The sequence below is a fragment of the Bactrocera dorsalis genome, chromosome 5 (assembly GCF_023373825.1).
Source record: "Bactrocera dorsalis isolate Fly_Bdor chromosome 5, ASM2337382v1, whole genome shotgun sequence".
Lineage (NCBI taxonomy): Eukaryota > Metazoa > Arthropoda > Insecta > Diptera > Tephritidae > Bactrocera > Bactrocera dorsalis.
The window spans coordinates 73,420,302-73,435,927 of record NC_064307.1 but is presented as its reverse complement, the minus strand read 5'-3'; the positions used below and the strand labels follow the sequence as shown (position 1 = coordinate 73,435,927).

Here is a 15,626-nt window from a genome sequence, read left to right as displayed (position 1 = left end):
AGAATTTCTGCAAAAGGCCAATTAAAGGCATGTATTCACAGAAAAGCCGTTAACACATATATATGCGAGCTTATGCCTGCGTATGTATGTAGGCATTATGTTAACTTTGTAAATATACATAAGTGCTCAAGTATTTTCCATGAAAGCTGTTAACCAGCCACTTTAAATATAATAAAATTATTCACATTTGTGCGTCTTTGAAGCACTGTATGCCGTTTAATGCCAGCGAAGCAACAAAATTCAATAACTAGAATTGCTTGTACACACATTTATGTATGTATATAATTGAGTGTATTGATCTGTTACAATCGCTTTATATTGCCCCATTAAAAATCCAACAACGATAAAGCCGCTCACTTGCTGTCAAGTGTTTGTGCGCCTTTTTACGAAATTTACTCTTAATAACACTCATTTGTTATATTTGTTGTACATTGTGAACTCGTATATCTAAATAAACGCCCACATGCAGACGGAGTAACTTGATGCCTGTTTGCGTGTTCGTGCACGTGTTCAACAAAACAAGAAGCAAAAACAAAAACAAAAACAAAAAATAAATACAAAACAAACATAAACTAACAACACCAAAACAACCACTCTGCCAATTTAACGGTTCAAGCGTCTGGCTAGCGTTTATTCAAGCGCATTGTTCAATGAAGCATACTTTTTGGCTCAGTCGTAACAGCTTAATATAATAAATACAAACGGCTCTGCAATGTATGCATGAATGTGTGTTAGTATGATTACGGTACAGCTCCAATTGTAATGGCTTACAGTCAAATATGTGCAGTTGATTTTTATACTCTCGCAACATGTTGCTCGGAGTATCAATAATCGTTCCACCTAACAGTTGCTTAAAATACCCGAGATCGACATATATTGGGTAGTCTAAAAAGTCTTTTCGTATTTCGAATCAAACTTAAACTTTTTTATATTTTTAGTAATAAATAAATTAAGAAATATGTGCAATTTTGGCCGACCACTTTTGCCATTTTTCCGGTAGAGACTTTATTTCATCAGTGTAAATCGAAATTTCGAAATTTCCAGATCGGAAGCGAGCAAACCATTGTTGTGCCACACAAACTGATACAGCGTCGTCTCCGCAAATTTCACAAATTTCATTGATGGCCTGCGTGGCATTCTTCCCTTTTTTATACAAAATTTTCAAAATATAGCGAATTTCTTCATTATTTTTAATCATTTTCGAACAGCAGTAACTTTTTTTCAACTTCTCCGATTGTTTTTTTTTTTTTTTTGGTAAAAGAAGCTCACCTTTCCAACGCTCGGAGATGTGACTCAATGTGATTGGTAGCACTGGAGATATACGATTGCACTACATCTATTGACAAAATACGAAAAGACTTTTTCGACGACCCAACATTTTTAATACAAAGGCATCCAGCTGGATGCGCACAAGGTTTAAGTTGTTTTACAGCTATGAGTTGTACTTCAGATTAGACTGTAGAAATAATCTATAAACATCTTGATTCATACAGGGAAGGAAACAGAGAAAGGTAGCAACAAGTAGGTAGGTAGAGATAATAAGTACAAAAGTGACAAAAGCAACAATTAGAGCACAGTTTCCAAAAACAAACTGCGCACTGACACAGTCAATGGCATGCATGTCCTTGCAGACGCGTCGGAGTATGCTCGTACATCGTAAACACATACATATATCTGTGTGTCACCCTACTTATGCTTGTAAAAACATAATCCTTTGAAGTCGAAATTATCAACGTCAAGGGAACAATATTTGTGTACGAGTGTAGAATTTGTAGCGAAGTAAAAAAAAACTAGAGAGCAAATGAGTTACAAGCGCAAAAGTTTGAGTTTAATGTTGCATGTGTGTGTGTGTGGGTTGCCAGGGAGTTGGGTTGATTAAAATTTAGCGACTGAGCTGGGAAATTCCAGTACTTATGAGTTATTTGCGACAAACATGTGTACTGGGATTTAAAATACTTTAAATGGGTTAAAAATAAATTTAAATGAGTGCAATAAGTGTACCAACTGTCAGTTTTCGTTCAGAAATATACCAGTTAAAAAATTCTGTATACATTTAGCTATATACCTGTTAAATCCTAGTTAAAAATTATATATATCTATAAATATGAATTCGATTTTTGTATGCTTTGGTTTTCAGAGCGGAATTTCTAGTTTTAGATTTGTATATTTCCTGTGTACTTTGTTGCTTTATTGCGGTGTATTTAGTTTGGAACAGTGCTTCCACTTGAGTAAGCAATATTATGGTAGTTACAACCATACATATCTAACTAAAAACAAGCATCTATTTATGTATGTATTAACTGGTATTGTCCTTTAAAAATAACACTTTTCATATGTGCAAATAACAATGTGTTTATACAAACAAATAAGACCAGGAAATAACCATCAAGCTCTCTAACTGCTCATAATGTGGTATTTTTGGTTCGTAAGTGTAGTTTTCACACACACTTATGCAAAATGAGGTTCCCGTATACGACATGCACAACTTGGCACAGTGTATTTTATGTGTTCATTGGAAGACAATTAAGCTCTTTACTGCTTCTACAGTCATATGTTCAAAGGAAAATTGATCGCACGGTTTATTTGTAAGACTTTCTTTTTTTATTTAGACAGGTGAGATTTTAAGCTTCTTATTATATTCTTTGATAAGAAATACGAAAAGACTTTTTCGACTACCCAATATTACACATTAGAGCGGGTCGATTTACAGAGAGCCAAAAAATCGGAAAAATCACGTCACGTATTCGGAAAATATTCTATAGTTCATTCTGAACAACTTTGCTTAAGTAACTACGGGTCAAAAACCGGTAGCTTTGTTTGTCAGTTTTTGAGATATCCGAATGAAAATGATTACGGATTCAGTCAAATCGTACAACTATATCATATATTTCCCATACAACTTCGCTATAAAAATCGCTGGCTCGAAACTGGTTATAGACACATAGCTTCTCGAAGTTGTACAGAATGGCCCATAGAACACTTCCATCACGCGCCAGAAATCGGTTGTTCTTACAGCCACTGACATAAATATATATACATACTATATATATACATTTCAACTCGTATCATTTATATTTCTTGGATATTACTTGAGACATTCCTTGTAATTTTTGTAAAAACCCAGCTGTGAGGCGTCATTCTGGAAAATCGAATTTGAAACGCATAGACGAACAGCTGTTGTGGTAATATAAGCCAACTAGAAGTATCTTTCACTTTCAAAATAAATATAGTACACATATTTCTGTACACATACTATTTCTTTGTAGAACGCTTTAAACTAAAACTAAAGAAAAGTACTTCTGTTTGAGAAATGTGTTGAAAAAACCACATTACAGCTATAACAACATATAAAGCCACACATACATACATATGTATTTATATAGTAAATCAGCCAAGCTATGTTAAATGAACAATCATGAGGCTTATATTGAGCTAAATAATTGAACGCACGAGTCAGACAGTCTGCAGTACAGTTACAGACAAGGCTCGTACCTCAGACAGTTTGTAGTTCAACTTGAAGCGGAAAGCTGAAGAATTAGTTAGATAGTAATTAGGTGCGTGAATAGCCATGGACCATCAACTCGAAACCATGACAACAGCAACAACAGCAACAACATCTTAAAAATACTTTGGTTTTACTTTAATAGAATTCTAAAATTTTCTACTTTTAGTTCACTTAAGCGTTCTTCTAGCATAAATGAGAGCTATGTTTCGTCTGTGCTTCATTGTCTTGGCAATAGCTGTGCTTGCTTCAACAACAAATTTATTTTGTACACTGAAGTGTCTAAAACTTGGAGCGCAACACGGCGCCTGTGTAAACCCGAATGGCGTAAGTGCCACAGTAAGCACAAATTATTAACTTTATAAAAACAAAAGAATTATTTCAGCGACTAAGCGGCGACTGTCCACCAACGACTAGAATACTCAACATGAATTTGAATGGCTATAAGAAATTCCTACTAGACCAGCATAATCAATTGCGCAATACAATTGCTGCTGGACGCATAACTAAACTGCCGAAAGCGAATAGAATGGGTGAGGTCTTTTGGGATCGTCAATTGGGCTTTCTCTCTGTCTTTAGCAGCAAACGTTGCAGTCTAAGTGATCCGTATTGCTATCGCACTGGTTTGCTGTCGAATCCGGGACGTGTTGCCACAATATTTCAATTCCTTAACAAAAGTGAAGTCAAGCCAGCTAATGTGAAATTAAAAATTGCTGAATGGTTTGAGGAAATCAATGAAACGGCCAACGCCTTCAAGGATATATTTCCACCGCATGCGGAGTAAGCAGCACAAAATCACCGTTTCATTAGTTTTCATATAATTTTGTCTAATCTCTTTTAATTTTATACTTAGCAAAGTTTTGAATGTCGCACACATTATTCAAGAGGAAAATAATCGCATTGGTTGCTCCATGTCGCAATGGACGAGTAAAGATGCCAACGAAACGCTACTTTTGGTTTGTCTCTATGCAACCGATTTGAAAAACAATTCACCACTATATGCTGTGGGTCCACCGGCCAGTAGATGTCTCTCAAAACGAAGTATTTTATATAGCAACCTATGCAGTATTAATGAGGATTATGATTACTCGGAAGGCCTGCCGCAGAGTGTAAATACACATGCAACAGTTGTAGACCCTTTCTATAAAAGAACCAGTTCAACTCATAGTGGATAAACAATGCATGGTGGAGATCAAATATCAATAGTCGTGTTCGTTTTGTCACTTCTCTGCCGAGTTTAAGCCAAATTGGTTAAATAAAAAAAAAGATTTAATAGTCGTGTTCGTTTCAGCATTTCTCCGCTTGCTATGTTTAATCTCTACTGTGAAAGTCTAAATCCATTCTAGTCATAACTATACATTTTTTAATATATACCAGACAGCTTTATCAGATATATAACTTAATAATTAGTTACACCTAAGATGGAGGGTTTCGAAAAATGGGTTCTATTGTAATAAGCTGTAACAAACATTTGAGTCAAGTACTTACTAAACTACCGACTATTATTTATAAGTTTCTATACCTACATTAATGGCACTTCCATAAGCGCAAATAAAATTAATGGAAAAGTAGGCTGCCAGGAAGACTAGCCTCACATCGAATCAACCTTAGTTGATTTTTTTTACAATAGGTGGCGCTGTAGTCCAGATATGCTGAAAAGTAAAATATATTACACAATTAAGCACATATTTGATTCATAACTTCATTTGAGTTAAATAGAATTCTTAAGAACACAATTTCGGAAATTAAAAATTATTTATTTAATATTGACTTAATAGCATCACTCTTACTCAAGTCTAATTTAATAATAATTTAACGAAGAAGAGCAAGTAATGTTAATCGCGTTATTATATGTTTGGTATGCCACATATTATATAATACTATAATACTTCGAAATGGTGCGCTAAATGCAGCTGTTTAAGTGTATATAATGTTATTGGAATTCAAAGAATTAGTAATTATTTTTGTAAATAATCAGAAATAATAAAGAAACATATTTTTAATTAAAATATGCCTTCATTTATACACCACTGGTGTAAACATAAAACTTGTGTGAGTTTAGTTCAAATTTGGCTGAGCTAACAAACGCTTCGAAGACACGCTTCTTCTACAATATTGTGAAGAAAAAGCAACACAGTTTTTTACTAAAATTGTCGAGAAAAAAGATTGTTGAAATGAATATTTTGCTAATGCTTATTTTAAATATACTAATGATGGTGTCTGCAATTCTGCCTAACAACGGCATTAATTACTGCAAACTTGGCTGTGAGAACCCGGAAAAGAAGCATGCTGTTTGCGCCAATAGAAATGAGGTGAAATATAAATGCAATTAACTTCACTTCATATTTTTTTTTAACGATTTTTATACCTTTCAAGAAACTAATCGAGAACTGTCCACCTGATACTAAGATCATGCCATTAGATGATATACAAGCCATCATATTAAAATTGCACAATGAACGACGTGACTTTGTGGCAAGCGGCAAAGACGAACGACTACCGCCCGCTGCACGTATGGGTGAGCTATTTTGGGATGATGAATTGGCCGACTTAGCTGAATTTAGTGTAAGACGTTGTCTTATCAGTGATCCACACTGTTATACCACGCCCACATTGCCCAATCCGGGACGTAGTGCAAATATTTATAAGTTTGAGAAAATACAAGTGCCATTCGAAGAGTTAGTGCCGTCACGCGTAGTTGAATGGCTGGAAACATCGAGAGAGTGTACAGCGGAAATGGCAGCGGACTTTCCAGAGAAGCCGGAAGGGTGTGTACTTATTATATACAGCTACACAATAAGCATATCTGCTACTAGAGATTTTAGGTTGTTTTGTTATCTGAGAAACAAACACTTTTTCCGTTTTTCGTTTTCAGGCATGTCGACTTCTTCGGTCGCGCCATAACAGATAGCAATAACCAAGTTGGTTGCGCGGCATCCGAATGGGTCAAGAAATCAGATAAATACTTTTTACTAGTTTGTCTCTATACGAATGATGTGAAACCCGGTGAACGTTTATATAAATTTGGTCGACCTGGCTCAAGATGCGTAACTAGCTATAGTGAGCAGTACAAAAATTTATGCAGCATCCATGAAGACTACAATATCACTGATGCAAAGTTCGAACGTAGAGCACTTTCCGTCTTTAACCCGATTTATAAAAATGCAGGTAAAACAGACTACAATGCACCCGAGGGCAGTCTATGGCAGTTAGTGCTTTGAAGAGAGACCAGCAAATTAAAATAGTGTTTTTAATTATTTTAGTTTATAAATCGTATTATATATTTTATGTATGGTATATTTGATTATTTCGATTTTTTGAATAAAAAATGTCACTAAAGCCTTTACTGCGATGAGGTTAATTGTTTCGCTGATACTTCGAAGTAAGGCGCCTATAACTAATATATATGTTATTTTAAGAGAGAGAGAGAGAGTGAAAGTCTTTTCGTATTTTGTCATTCATCATCAAATGGTTTTGAACTATTTAAAACAGGCTGGCTACAAAACGAAACTCGAAGTTTGGGTACCACAGGAATTGTCTGTGAAAAATTTAATGGACCGAATTAACATCTGCGATTCTTTGCTGAAACCAAATGAAATCGAACCATTTCTGAAGCGAATGATAAAAGGAGACGAAAAGTAAATAACAATATACGAAAAAGATCATGGTCCAAGCGTGGTGAAGCTCAACAAATGGACGGAAAGCCAGGATTGACGGCTCGAAAGGCTATGCTGAGTGTTTCGTGGGATTGGAAAGGAATCATGCACAATGATCTGCTCCAGTCTGGTCGAACGATTGATTCTACATTTTACTAGCAACAACTGATGAGATTCGTTCGCTAACCCTATAAAAACAGCTGCTTAAATGTATGTTAAGAAGTAGAAATCAAGAAATGAATGCGAAATAATAAAGAAACATATTTTAATTAAAATATTTTTTTCATTTATACACAGATGAAGTAATATTGAAAGCTTGAGTGGGTTCAGTTTAAATTTGACTGAGCCCACACGCGCTTCAAAGATTACTTCTTCTGCAGTATTATAAAACCCTTGCTTCAGAAAAAGACATATAAATATTATTAAGTGAAACACAAAAATTTTTTAGATGCATACTTTAGCAATTCTATTGAAGAATGCACTAATAATGACATTTGCAGCTGCTGCAAAAACTCACGCCGATTATTGCAAACTCGGTTGTGCGTTGCCCAACACGGAGCATGCGGTTTGCGCCAATAAAGATAAGGTGAGTAGGAAATGCACAAAAATGGTCTAAATGCACTTACAAATCATTATTGCTACTTTTAAGCAACTCATTGAGAATTGCCCATCGGATACCAAGATCATCTCATTAAATGATATGCAGTCCATCATATTAAAATTGCACAATGAACGGCGTGAATTTGTGGCAAGCGGCAAAGATCTGACGTTACCCCCCGCTGCGCGTATGGGTGAACTATTTTGGGATGAGGAATTGGCTGACTTAGCTGAGTATAGTGTAAGACGTTGTCTTATTAGTGATCCACACTGTTATACTACGCCAACTTTACGCAATCCGGGACGTAGTGCAAATATTTACAAGTTCGAGAAAACAGAAGTGCCATTCGAGGAGTTAGTGCCGTCACGCGTAGTTGAATGGCTGGACACAGCAAAAGTATGCACGCCAGAAATAGCTGCGAAGTTTCCAGAGGACCCACAAGGGTAGGTACTTATTACATTTAGTAAGTAGATAAGCAAAACTGCTTTCTTAGATACTTAGAGGCAGTGACTTCTTTCATTAACGCTTGTTAAGCTTGGTTCTGTGTTCGCAACTGAGATTCGTATCTGTGATATATAACTGTCCACCACTTTTTCGTTTTCAGCCATGTCGACTTCTTCGCTCGTGCCATAACTGATAGCAATAACCAAGTTGGCTGTGCTGCATCGGAATGGGTGAAGGAATCAAGTAAATATTTTCTCTTAGTGTGTCTCTATACAAATGACGTGCAGGCGGGTAAAAGTTTATATAAATTTGGACGACCTGCCTCGAGCTGCTTATCGGGGTCGAGTAGCCAGTATAAAAATTTATGCAGCAGCAAAGAAATCTACAAAACTGATAATTCAATGCACGAACGTAGAAGGGTTTCGGGTTCTAATTCGCATCGCAAATATGGTACAGATTACAAGGCACCCGAAGGCAGTCTTTGGCAGTTAGTGATGTGAAAAGAAAGCTTAATGTTTAGTTAATATATTACTTCTATATTGCATTATATGTATATTTTATGTTTGATATATTTTTTTTTGTAAAATATATTTGTATTGGTACTTATGCCAATAAAAAATGTCACTAAGTGTTTATTGATTTGAGGTTAGCTCCTTTCCCCGACTCTTGGAGGCTATACGCAACCAGTGAACCTGTATTTACTATTATTGCATGACTCTTACAAAAGAAAATAGAAAAATATTTAGATAGAAGTTTATAAAACATGGGTGTATAATTCCATCAATTCTCATAAAGTTCCACCAAAACTAAGGAGTAACTCGTTTGATATACCTTGAACGAGGTATTTTTAGTTCAGAAGGAAGTGGTACAGACCCTATGAAGTATGTATGTATATAAATGACTATCGCGAGCTGAGTCGAAGGATGGAGGCAAGTGCAGAAGTTCACGCAAACGAGGAAAGTTCTCTGATCGCCATTCACTTGGGAGTGGCCAGAAACTATTCTTTTACATATGGCTCAAGCAGATAAGAGTATGGTATTATAACTGTTGCTATATGTAGGTTCAGCCGAAGTTATAGTTTTTTCTCATACAAAACTCGCGAATACGCCACGATTCAGCTCCTCTCTGAAAAACGATTTATATATCGTGGAGAAATTTCTTTAAAAACCAGCTGATTTGAGTCCACTAGTTAAAAAAATCGTATTTGCTTACAGCAAAAACAAAAAAAATATATATTTTAATCTACTGCGTATTTGCTTTGAACACAGTGCGGCTTGAAATATGACCTGTAAGCGCAGCTGCTTAAAAGTTAAGTGAAATTCAATACATTTAATGTATTTTTGTTATAATTACAACAACCAGTAAAACAAATCTACACAATTAAACTCAATTATTGCACAACTGCGGTAAAGTAATAAAGGTTTACAAGCTCGCGTTCAGTTTTCTTTTGGTTGAGCTGGCGAGCGCTTTACAAATTAAAAAATCATTGCTAAACCTGCGGAGATCAGACTAAAAATAGCAAAATGAATTTGTTAGCGCTTCTCATTTTAAATATGGTCATGATGGCAACTGAAGTTGCTTCAAAAACTGAAATCGATTATTGCAAACTGGGTTGTGCGAAACCCAAAATGCAGCATGCTGTTTGTGCTAATCGCGATAAGGTGAGCAGGAAATATTCTAAAAAAAAAATTCTTCATATAATACTTATAATTTATTTAAAGGAACTAATTGAGAATTGCCCAAAAGACGCTAAGATTTTATCATTAAATGGAATGCAGCATATCATATTACAGTTGCACAATGAACGGCGTGAATTTGTGGCAAGTGGTAAGAAAGAATTGCTACCGCCCGCTGCACGTATGGGTGAACTATACTGGGATAAGGAATTGGCCAACTTAGCTGAGTATAGTGTAAGACGTTGTCTTATTAGTGATCCACACTGTTATACTACGCCAACATTACGCAATCCGGGACGTAGTGCAAATATTTATAAGTTCGAGAAGACAGAAGTCAAATTCGAGGATTTGGTGTCGTCACGCGTAGTTAATTGGCTGGATACAGCGACAGAGTGTACAGCGGAAATAGCAGCTAACTTTCCAGAAGATATACCCGGGTAGGTACATGTTAGGTATAGTTAGTAGGTAAGTATGTAAGGAAGGAGCTTGCTCTACTCTTTAACCAGTTGAGATAGTCGTGAATTCAATTTCAACGTACTTTTGGTCAGTGAGTTCTAAAAGTCTCTCAAAAAAATTATCTGTGGTACGTCCGGAGTCGAGCAAGTACAACGCTTTTTATATAAAACGAACATACTAATATTTTTTTATTCGTTTTAATGTTACTAGATCTTGTTTGAAGCAGAAAAATTTATCTATAATTTTTTATTTCTTATAACTGAGCCACAGACAGCGTAATTTACAAGTATTTTTCAATTTTTCGTTTCTTTTCAGACATGTTGACTTCTTCGGTCGTGCCATAACTGATAGCAATAACCAAGTTGGCTGTGCCGCATCGGAATGGGTGAAGGAATCAAATAAATATTTTCTCTTAGTGTGTCTCTATACAAATGACGTGCAGGCGGGTAAGCGGTTATACAAGTTTGGACGCCCTGCCTCTAGATGCCTGTCAGGATCCAGTAATCTGTACAAAAATCTATGCAGCACCGAGGAAAACTACAAAATCGCTGATGCAGTGCAAGCGCATAGAAGGCTTTCGGATTTTAGCTTCTTTTACAAAAATGGCACAGGCTACAATGCACCCGAAGGCAGTCTTTGGCAGCTAGTGATGTGAATTTAAAATGTCTATGTTCTAGCATATAAACATATAGCTAAACTACCTGAAGAATTAGTAATCGTTGTAGAATATTGAACTTAAAATTTGTATTTGTATTGGAATATTGTATAAGATTCGAGATATGGAAATGTATTGCACATCAAATAAAGAAATAATAAGGTTTAGTCTTCTTCTTTTTATTGTTTATAGTTTAGTCTTTTCTAGATAGAGGTATGTACCATTTACGAAAAAATACGAAATAACTTTTTCGACTACCCAATATAATATGCCAATTACGGCTATAGTCAAGGTGTTTGTGGAAATCCTTTCACCATCCATCTTCTGTATGTTTTTTCGTATTTTTACGCGCCATTCTTTTATACCAACAATACGAAGATCCGGTAAATGAAACTAATAACAAAATATTAATAAATTTCGTTTAAGGCTACGGAATATACCTTAAGTGAAATAAATTTATTACAAGGTATAAACCGCTAGGTCACGCTGAATTCAAAGTATTTATAATTAACTAAATATCCGTTTAAAATCATTATTTAGTTGTCAATATGGCTTGGCAACTCTCATAACAAATATAAGTTGTCGCCCCAAATAGAAAATGACGAAGGTTGCCGGGTGACCACACTGTTAAGAGCGTTCTGCGTCGTTTCAAAGTGGACATTTCCATCTTATAAAAGCTTTCGACATCAAGTATTTGCATAACTAAGTATATAACTAAACACTGAACACCCCAGAGCATGCTTAAAGGTCATGAACTCTAATCGCTGACGATTCTCAGAAGACGCGCGCCATATTCAGTAGCGCCAGCAAAACATTTAAAGCCTTAAAGTATGCAACATTTCTCTTAAACTACTTAGACTAGAAAAACCTTGTAGATGCTGCTTAAAGTATTATATATTAGTACCGGCATGCTGGGTAAAGAAAGCCAATGAAAAAGAAGAATGAAAGAAAAATAAACCTGCTGTAGCGCAAAAGTTTAGTGGGGCGAGGTGGGGAGTGTATAGCGCGAGCAATTTAACAACATAGCGCGCATTGACTCAATTGTATATGTATGTATGTATAGCTGAATATATACACGCCTAGATAAGATATAGTGCTTATTTATTGTTGTAGAAAATATGCAATATCTATACGAACAGCTGTCTGCTTGCACATTTGCAGCTGAACATGCCTTCGTGTGTGTGTGTGAGTGTGGGTATGTCGGGAAAATCGATTGTACTTGAAATTGACATAGCGAGAAAATCATAAGCTGGCGCAACAACAGTAATTCCCACAGATAGCAATATGCGCTAAGTGAATGAAAATCATTTGCAGAATTTTGACGCAATACTGCTGCAGCTGAATACCGCTTAAGTCATTCAAGGCTTAAGCAGCAAGCAAAGCGTGAAAGAAAGGCAACACGGTAATGTGTGGTTGATTATGTTTATAGCTAAGGAACTGCAGAAAAATGCATGGTTGAATGCTCTTAGCTTGATTAAGCCACATGTGACACGGAATACAAAAGCATGGCGAATAAACTGCCGCAGATTTTATTGTCTAAATTTAAAGATTTTTTTAGAATTAAGTGATTGTATTATTCAGAGCAGCTAAATAAGTACAATAAAACAATTGTGAAGATATTTCCTTAAATAAAAAATATTTCCATACAAGGACTAGATTTTTATCGATTAGTTTGTATGGCAGCTGTATGCTATATTGGTCCGATCTGAACAATTTCTTCGGAGATTGTACCATTGGCTTGAACAATAATCCATCCCGCGTTTCATGAAGATATCTCGTTAAATAAATGAGGTTCCCATACAAGGACTTGATTTTTATCGATCAGCTTGTATGGCAGCTATAAGCTATAGTGATCCGATGTTGTCAATTCCGACCATTTTACAGCTACTTGCGGAGCAAAGGATGCATACAGAATTTCAGCTTGTTATCTCAAAGAGTGAGTGACTAGTTCGCGTGTAAACAGACAAACATGGCTAAGAGAACTTAGCTTGAACGTTTTATTTACAGCACGAATTCGATATCAACCGCTATATTGGTGATAAGCAAATGTTTTACTTAAATAAAATTGCATAAAATACCACATGTACATATGTATATAGTAAACACATCATATTAAAAAAAAACAACAAAAAGACTTGACTTAAAAAATTAGAAATCACGCAACAATTTAGCACGTCGCAGCTGTCGAAACTGTTGAACACACCGCAGTTTGCATTACATATTTCGGCAATTTGTGCATGCGTGTGCGTGCGTGTGGCGGTATTGTACTGTTATCGCAGAAGCTCAAGTACAGCGACAATCAAGGTATGTCACTCATACGCCATGGCCTGTCAAGAGCTTATTGACATTTTATTTGTATATGTTCACACTGTGTCGATCAATCTACACGGCAGCTGATTTTACTGCTGATTTTGAAAATAGCATAAGGAAAGATTGCTGGCAAAGAAAGTATAAAAAAACAACAATAAATAAAAAATAAAGATGCCACTGAGCTGTAAGTGGATGAGATTGCAGATTTGTTTGAGGTGAGGGATATTGACAAAACTTGACTTTGTTCAATTAGTTTGTATGACAGCCATATGATATAGTGGTCCGATATTGGCAGTTCTTACAAATGAACAACTTCTTAGGGAGAAAAGAACGAATGCAGAATTTAAGAATGATATCTCAAAAACTGAGGATTTTTTCTAATATATAGAGAGGGACTGATAAGAGTAAATCGACTCAGCTCAACGTCTGGGTGCGGCAAAGTTAATTTACTCTGTTCAGGGTGGAAATACATTCATCTACGAAATCTATACATCTCTTAACAAATTATTCTTGCAGAAGTAAGTAGTTTTGAGCTGGTTAAAGCCTTAGACAAGGGTATTGTTTATGGGAAATAGGTTTGTGGATCAACCACAAATAATATTCGCCACATTTAAAGGTATTATTTTGTACATTTTACTCAAATTTGCAGACACAATTTAAGCTTCACTTAATCTGGCAACATATAGATGCGTACCTAACCTTAAAATACAGATTTCCCCTACTGAGCTTCAATCGAAATCACACAGAGATTACACACCAGCAACTAGTCACAGATTTATCTCACTCTAAGCAAAAGAGCACATATTCACGTTTGGATTATAGTGTTCGGAGAAAGAAGAGACGTTGCGTATGTTGCTTACGAATATTTTCCGAGAAAGCTTTAAGTATGCCTGTCATATTGCGCTTTGCTACATCGACACCGATTCCACATCTTTACGCTTTTCCTTTCGCAAACACTTTACTACTCGTTATGCCTGATTCTATTTTTATCTTCACCGTCCATTTCTTGCTATTTTCCCTCACACCTACACACATTAGGAATTTCAGCATTTCTTTCTGTTTCTTTGTTTTGCCTTTGAAGCGCTTACCGAAAAGCTGTAAGTTACATTACAGGCTACTAAACGTCTTTCTGTTGCTCACTTTGGGGTGAGGCGTTCTAAGCGCTATTTCCAACACCAACAGGCAGTCGCACAAATCATAGCTGCTTATTAGCATTGTTGTTGTTATTTATTTATGTTTCTTGTTTTTGTTGGTGATAATGGCTTTTTGAGCATTAGGTTTTCCTTGAGGAAATGCGTCGCTGGCAGCAGTTATCATACAAGGACATAAACCTAGATTTCGCAAAGTTTAGCGATTTTTTGTTATAATTGTGATAAGATCTAATTAGGATGGATAACGTTTAAGTAAAAGTACAAATAAGTAAAAGTAGTAGTAGTAGGGAGCAGACTAGCATAAATGATGAGCGCTTAGGTGCTTTTGCCATAGAGGTCAGAATGTATTGACTGCGAGATTAAAGAAGTAAAGCATTTAAGGCAGGAAGGAAATTAAATTGTTCGAAGTACAAAGAAAACGTTGAAAAGAATTGCCGAAAAAGGCTGAAAAGAGGTTTCAAATATTAAAAAAAAAATTAGTAACTTCAAAAAACGTTGCCTACATTTAAGTGTCTTTTAGCGAAGACATACACCCATAGTTGTAAAACTATTTCCATAGCTTCAAATTGGAAGGATTTTTACATCTTTTAATGAAATCCGTAATCCGTAATACAATCAAACTCCAGCATAAATTATACCGGTGGTGAATAACTTACATAACCCAAAACAAGCTAGTACCTTTAACCGGTAGAAAACCATTTCAATTAACAGTAATTCAGCAGGGGAAAACTTCTTTCAACTACCAGTCTCTTTAAGCCGTATTTACATGGTTGATTTTAAGCTCTGATTTTGATTATTTGAGCAACTAATAAATTTGCATGCATTGAAGTTACGTTGATTAAAACGCAAAGGATGCTGCACACAAGAACAAAATCCGGAACATAGCGCGTTATGACAAATTTATGTTGTTGTTAGTCTAAAATGTACACAAGAGTATTTGCTAGCTGATTGGTTTCGTTAGAATAGACGCGTGTTCGAAAGGGATGACAATTTTTGACGAATCTCTGCAGTTTAGATTTAATTAAATGTATGTATATATTTTTATAGGGTGTTCTTTTGAAGGTATACAGGTTAGATGCGTATTTTGACAGTTGATTTGACAGCCATCCCTCCAAGAAACTCTTCATAAGAAATTGAATTATAATTGAAAAATCATTATTTTTATTTTTAAGAATGAT

The 15,626-nt window shown here is 35.7% G+C and overlaps 4 protein-coding genes across 5 annotated transcripts in view; 3 read left to right on the top strand and 1 right to left on the bottom strand.

The window, feature by feature from the left end:
* Positions 1–15,626, bottom strand: part of LOC105227342 (serine/threonine-protein phosphatase rdgC) — a 102,486-nt gene that overhangs the window by 78,209 nt on the left and 8,651 nt on the right. The window lies entirely within an intron of this gene.
* On the top strand, positions 3,424–11,202 carry LOC105227339 (uncharacterized). The gene is made up of 13 exons (XM_049458520.1): positions 3,424–3,554; positions 3,672–3,829; positions 3,888–4,282; positions 4,356–4,669; positions 5,327–5,331; positions 5,879–6,270; positions 6,378–6,549; positions 7,607–7,744; positions 7,808–8,199; positions 8,361–8,687; positions 9,696–9,861; positions 9,922–10,313; positions 10,648–11,202. Exons 2-13 carry the CDS (start codon positions 3,698–3,700, stop codon positions 10,985–10,987), a joined length of 3,165 nt encoding a protein of 1,054 aa, XP_049314477.1. The 5' UTR covers positions 3,424–3,554; positions 3,672–3,697; the 3' UTR covers positions 10,988–11,202.
* LOC105227340 (scoloptoxin SSD552) lies at positions 5,575–6,844 on the top strand. The gene is made up of 3 exons (XM_011206614.4): positions 5,575–5,814; positions 5,879–6,270; positions 6,378–6,844. Exons 1-3 carry the CDS (start codon positions 5,677–5,679, stop codon positions 6,721–6,723), a joined length of 876 nt encoding a protein of 291 aa, XP_011204916.2. The 5' UTR covers positions 5,575–5,676; the 3' UTR covers positions 6,724–6,844.
* Positions 7,501–8,715, top strand: LOC105227431 (scoloptoxin SSD552). The gene is made up of 3 exons (XM_011206776.3): positions 7,501–7,744; positions 7,808–8,199; positions 8,361–8,715. Exons 1-3 carry the CDS (start codon positions 7,607–7,609, stop codon positions 8,698–8,700), a joined length of 870 nt encoding a protein of 289 aa, XP_011205078.2. The 5' UTR covers positions 7,501–7,606; the 3' UTR covers positions 8,701–8,715.

Bases quoted from the DNA above. Each gene is read 5' to 3' on its own strand.
- LOC105227339 (XM_049458520.1), top strand. From the start codon at position 3,698: ATGAGAGCTATGTTTCGTCTGTGCTTCATTGTCTTGGCAATAGCTGTG. The intron at 6,550-7,606 runs GTAACTAGCTAT...AAAATTTTTTAG, and splicing joins GTCGACCTGGCTCAAGATGC to ATGCATACTTTAGCAATTCT. The intron at 9,862-9,921 runs GTGAGCAGGAAA...ATTTATTTAAAG, and splicing joins TTTGTGCTAATCGCGATAAG to GAACTAATTGAGAATTGCCC.
- LOC105227340 (XM_011206614.4), top strand. From the start codon at position 5,677: ATGAATATTTTGCTAATGCTTATTTTAAATATACTAATGATGGTGTCT. The intron at 5,815-5,878 runs GTGAAATATAAA...ATACCTTTCAAG, and splicing joins TTTGCGCCAATAGAAATGAG to AAACTAATCGAGAACTGTCC. The intron at 6,271-6,377 runs GTGTGTACTTAT...TTTCGTTTTCAG, and splicing joins TTTCCAGAGAAGCCGGAAGG to GCATGTCGACTTCTTCGGTC.
- LOC105227431 (XM_011206776.3), top strand. From the start codon at position 7,607: ATGCATACTTTAGCAATTCTATTGAAGAATGCACTAATAATGACATTT. The intron at 7,745-7,807 runs GTGAGTAGGAAA...GCTACTTTTAAG, and splicing joins TTTGCGCCAATAAAGATAAG to CAACTCATTGAGAATTGCCC. The intron at 8,200-8,360 runs GTAGGTACTTAT...TTTCGTTTTCAG, and splicing joins TTTCCAGAGGACCCACAAGG to CCATGTCGACTTCTTCGCTC.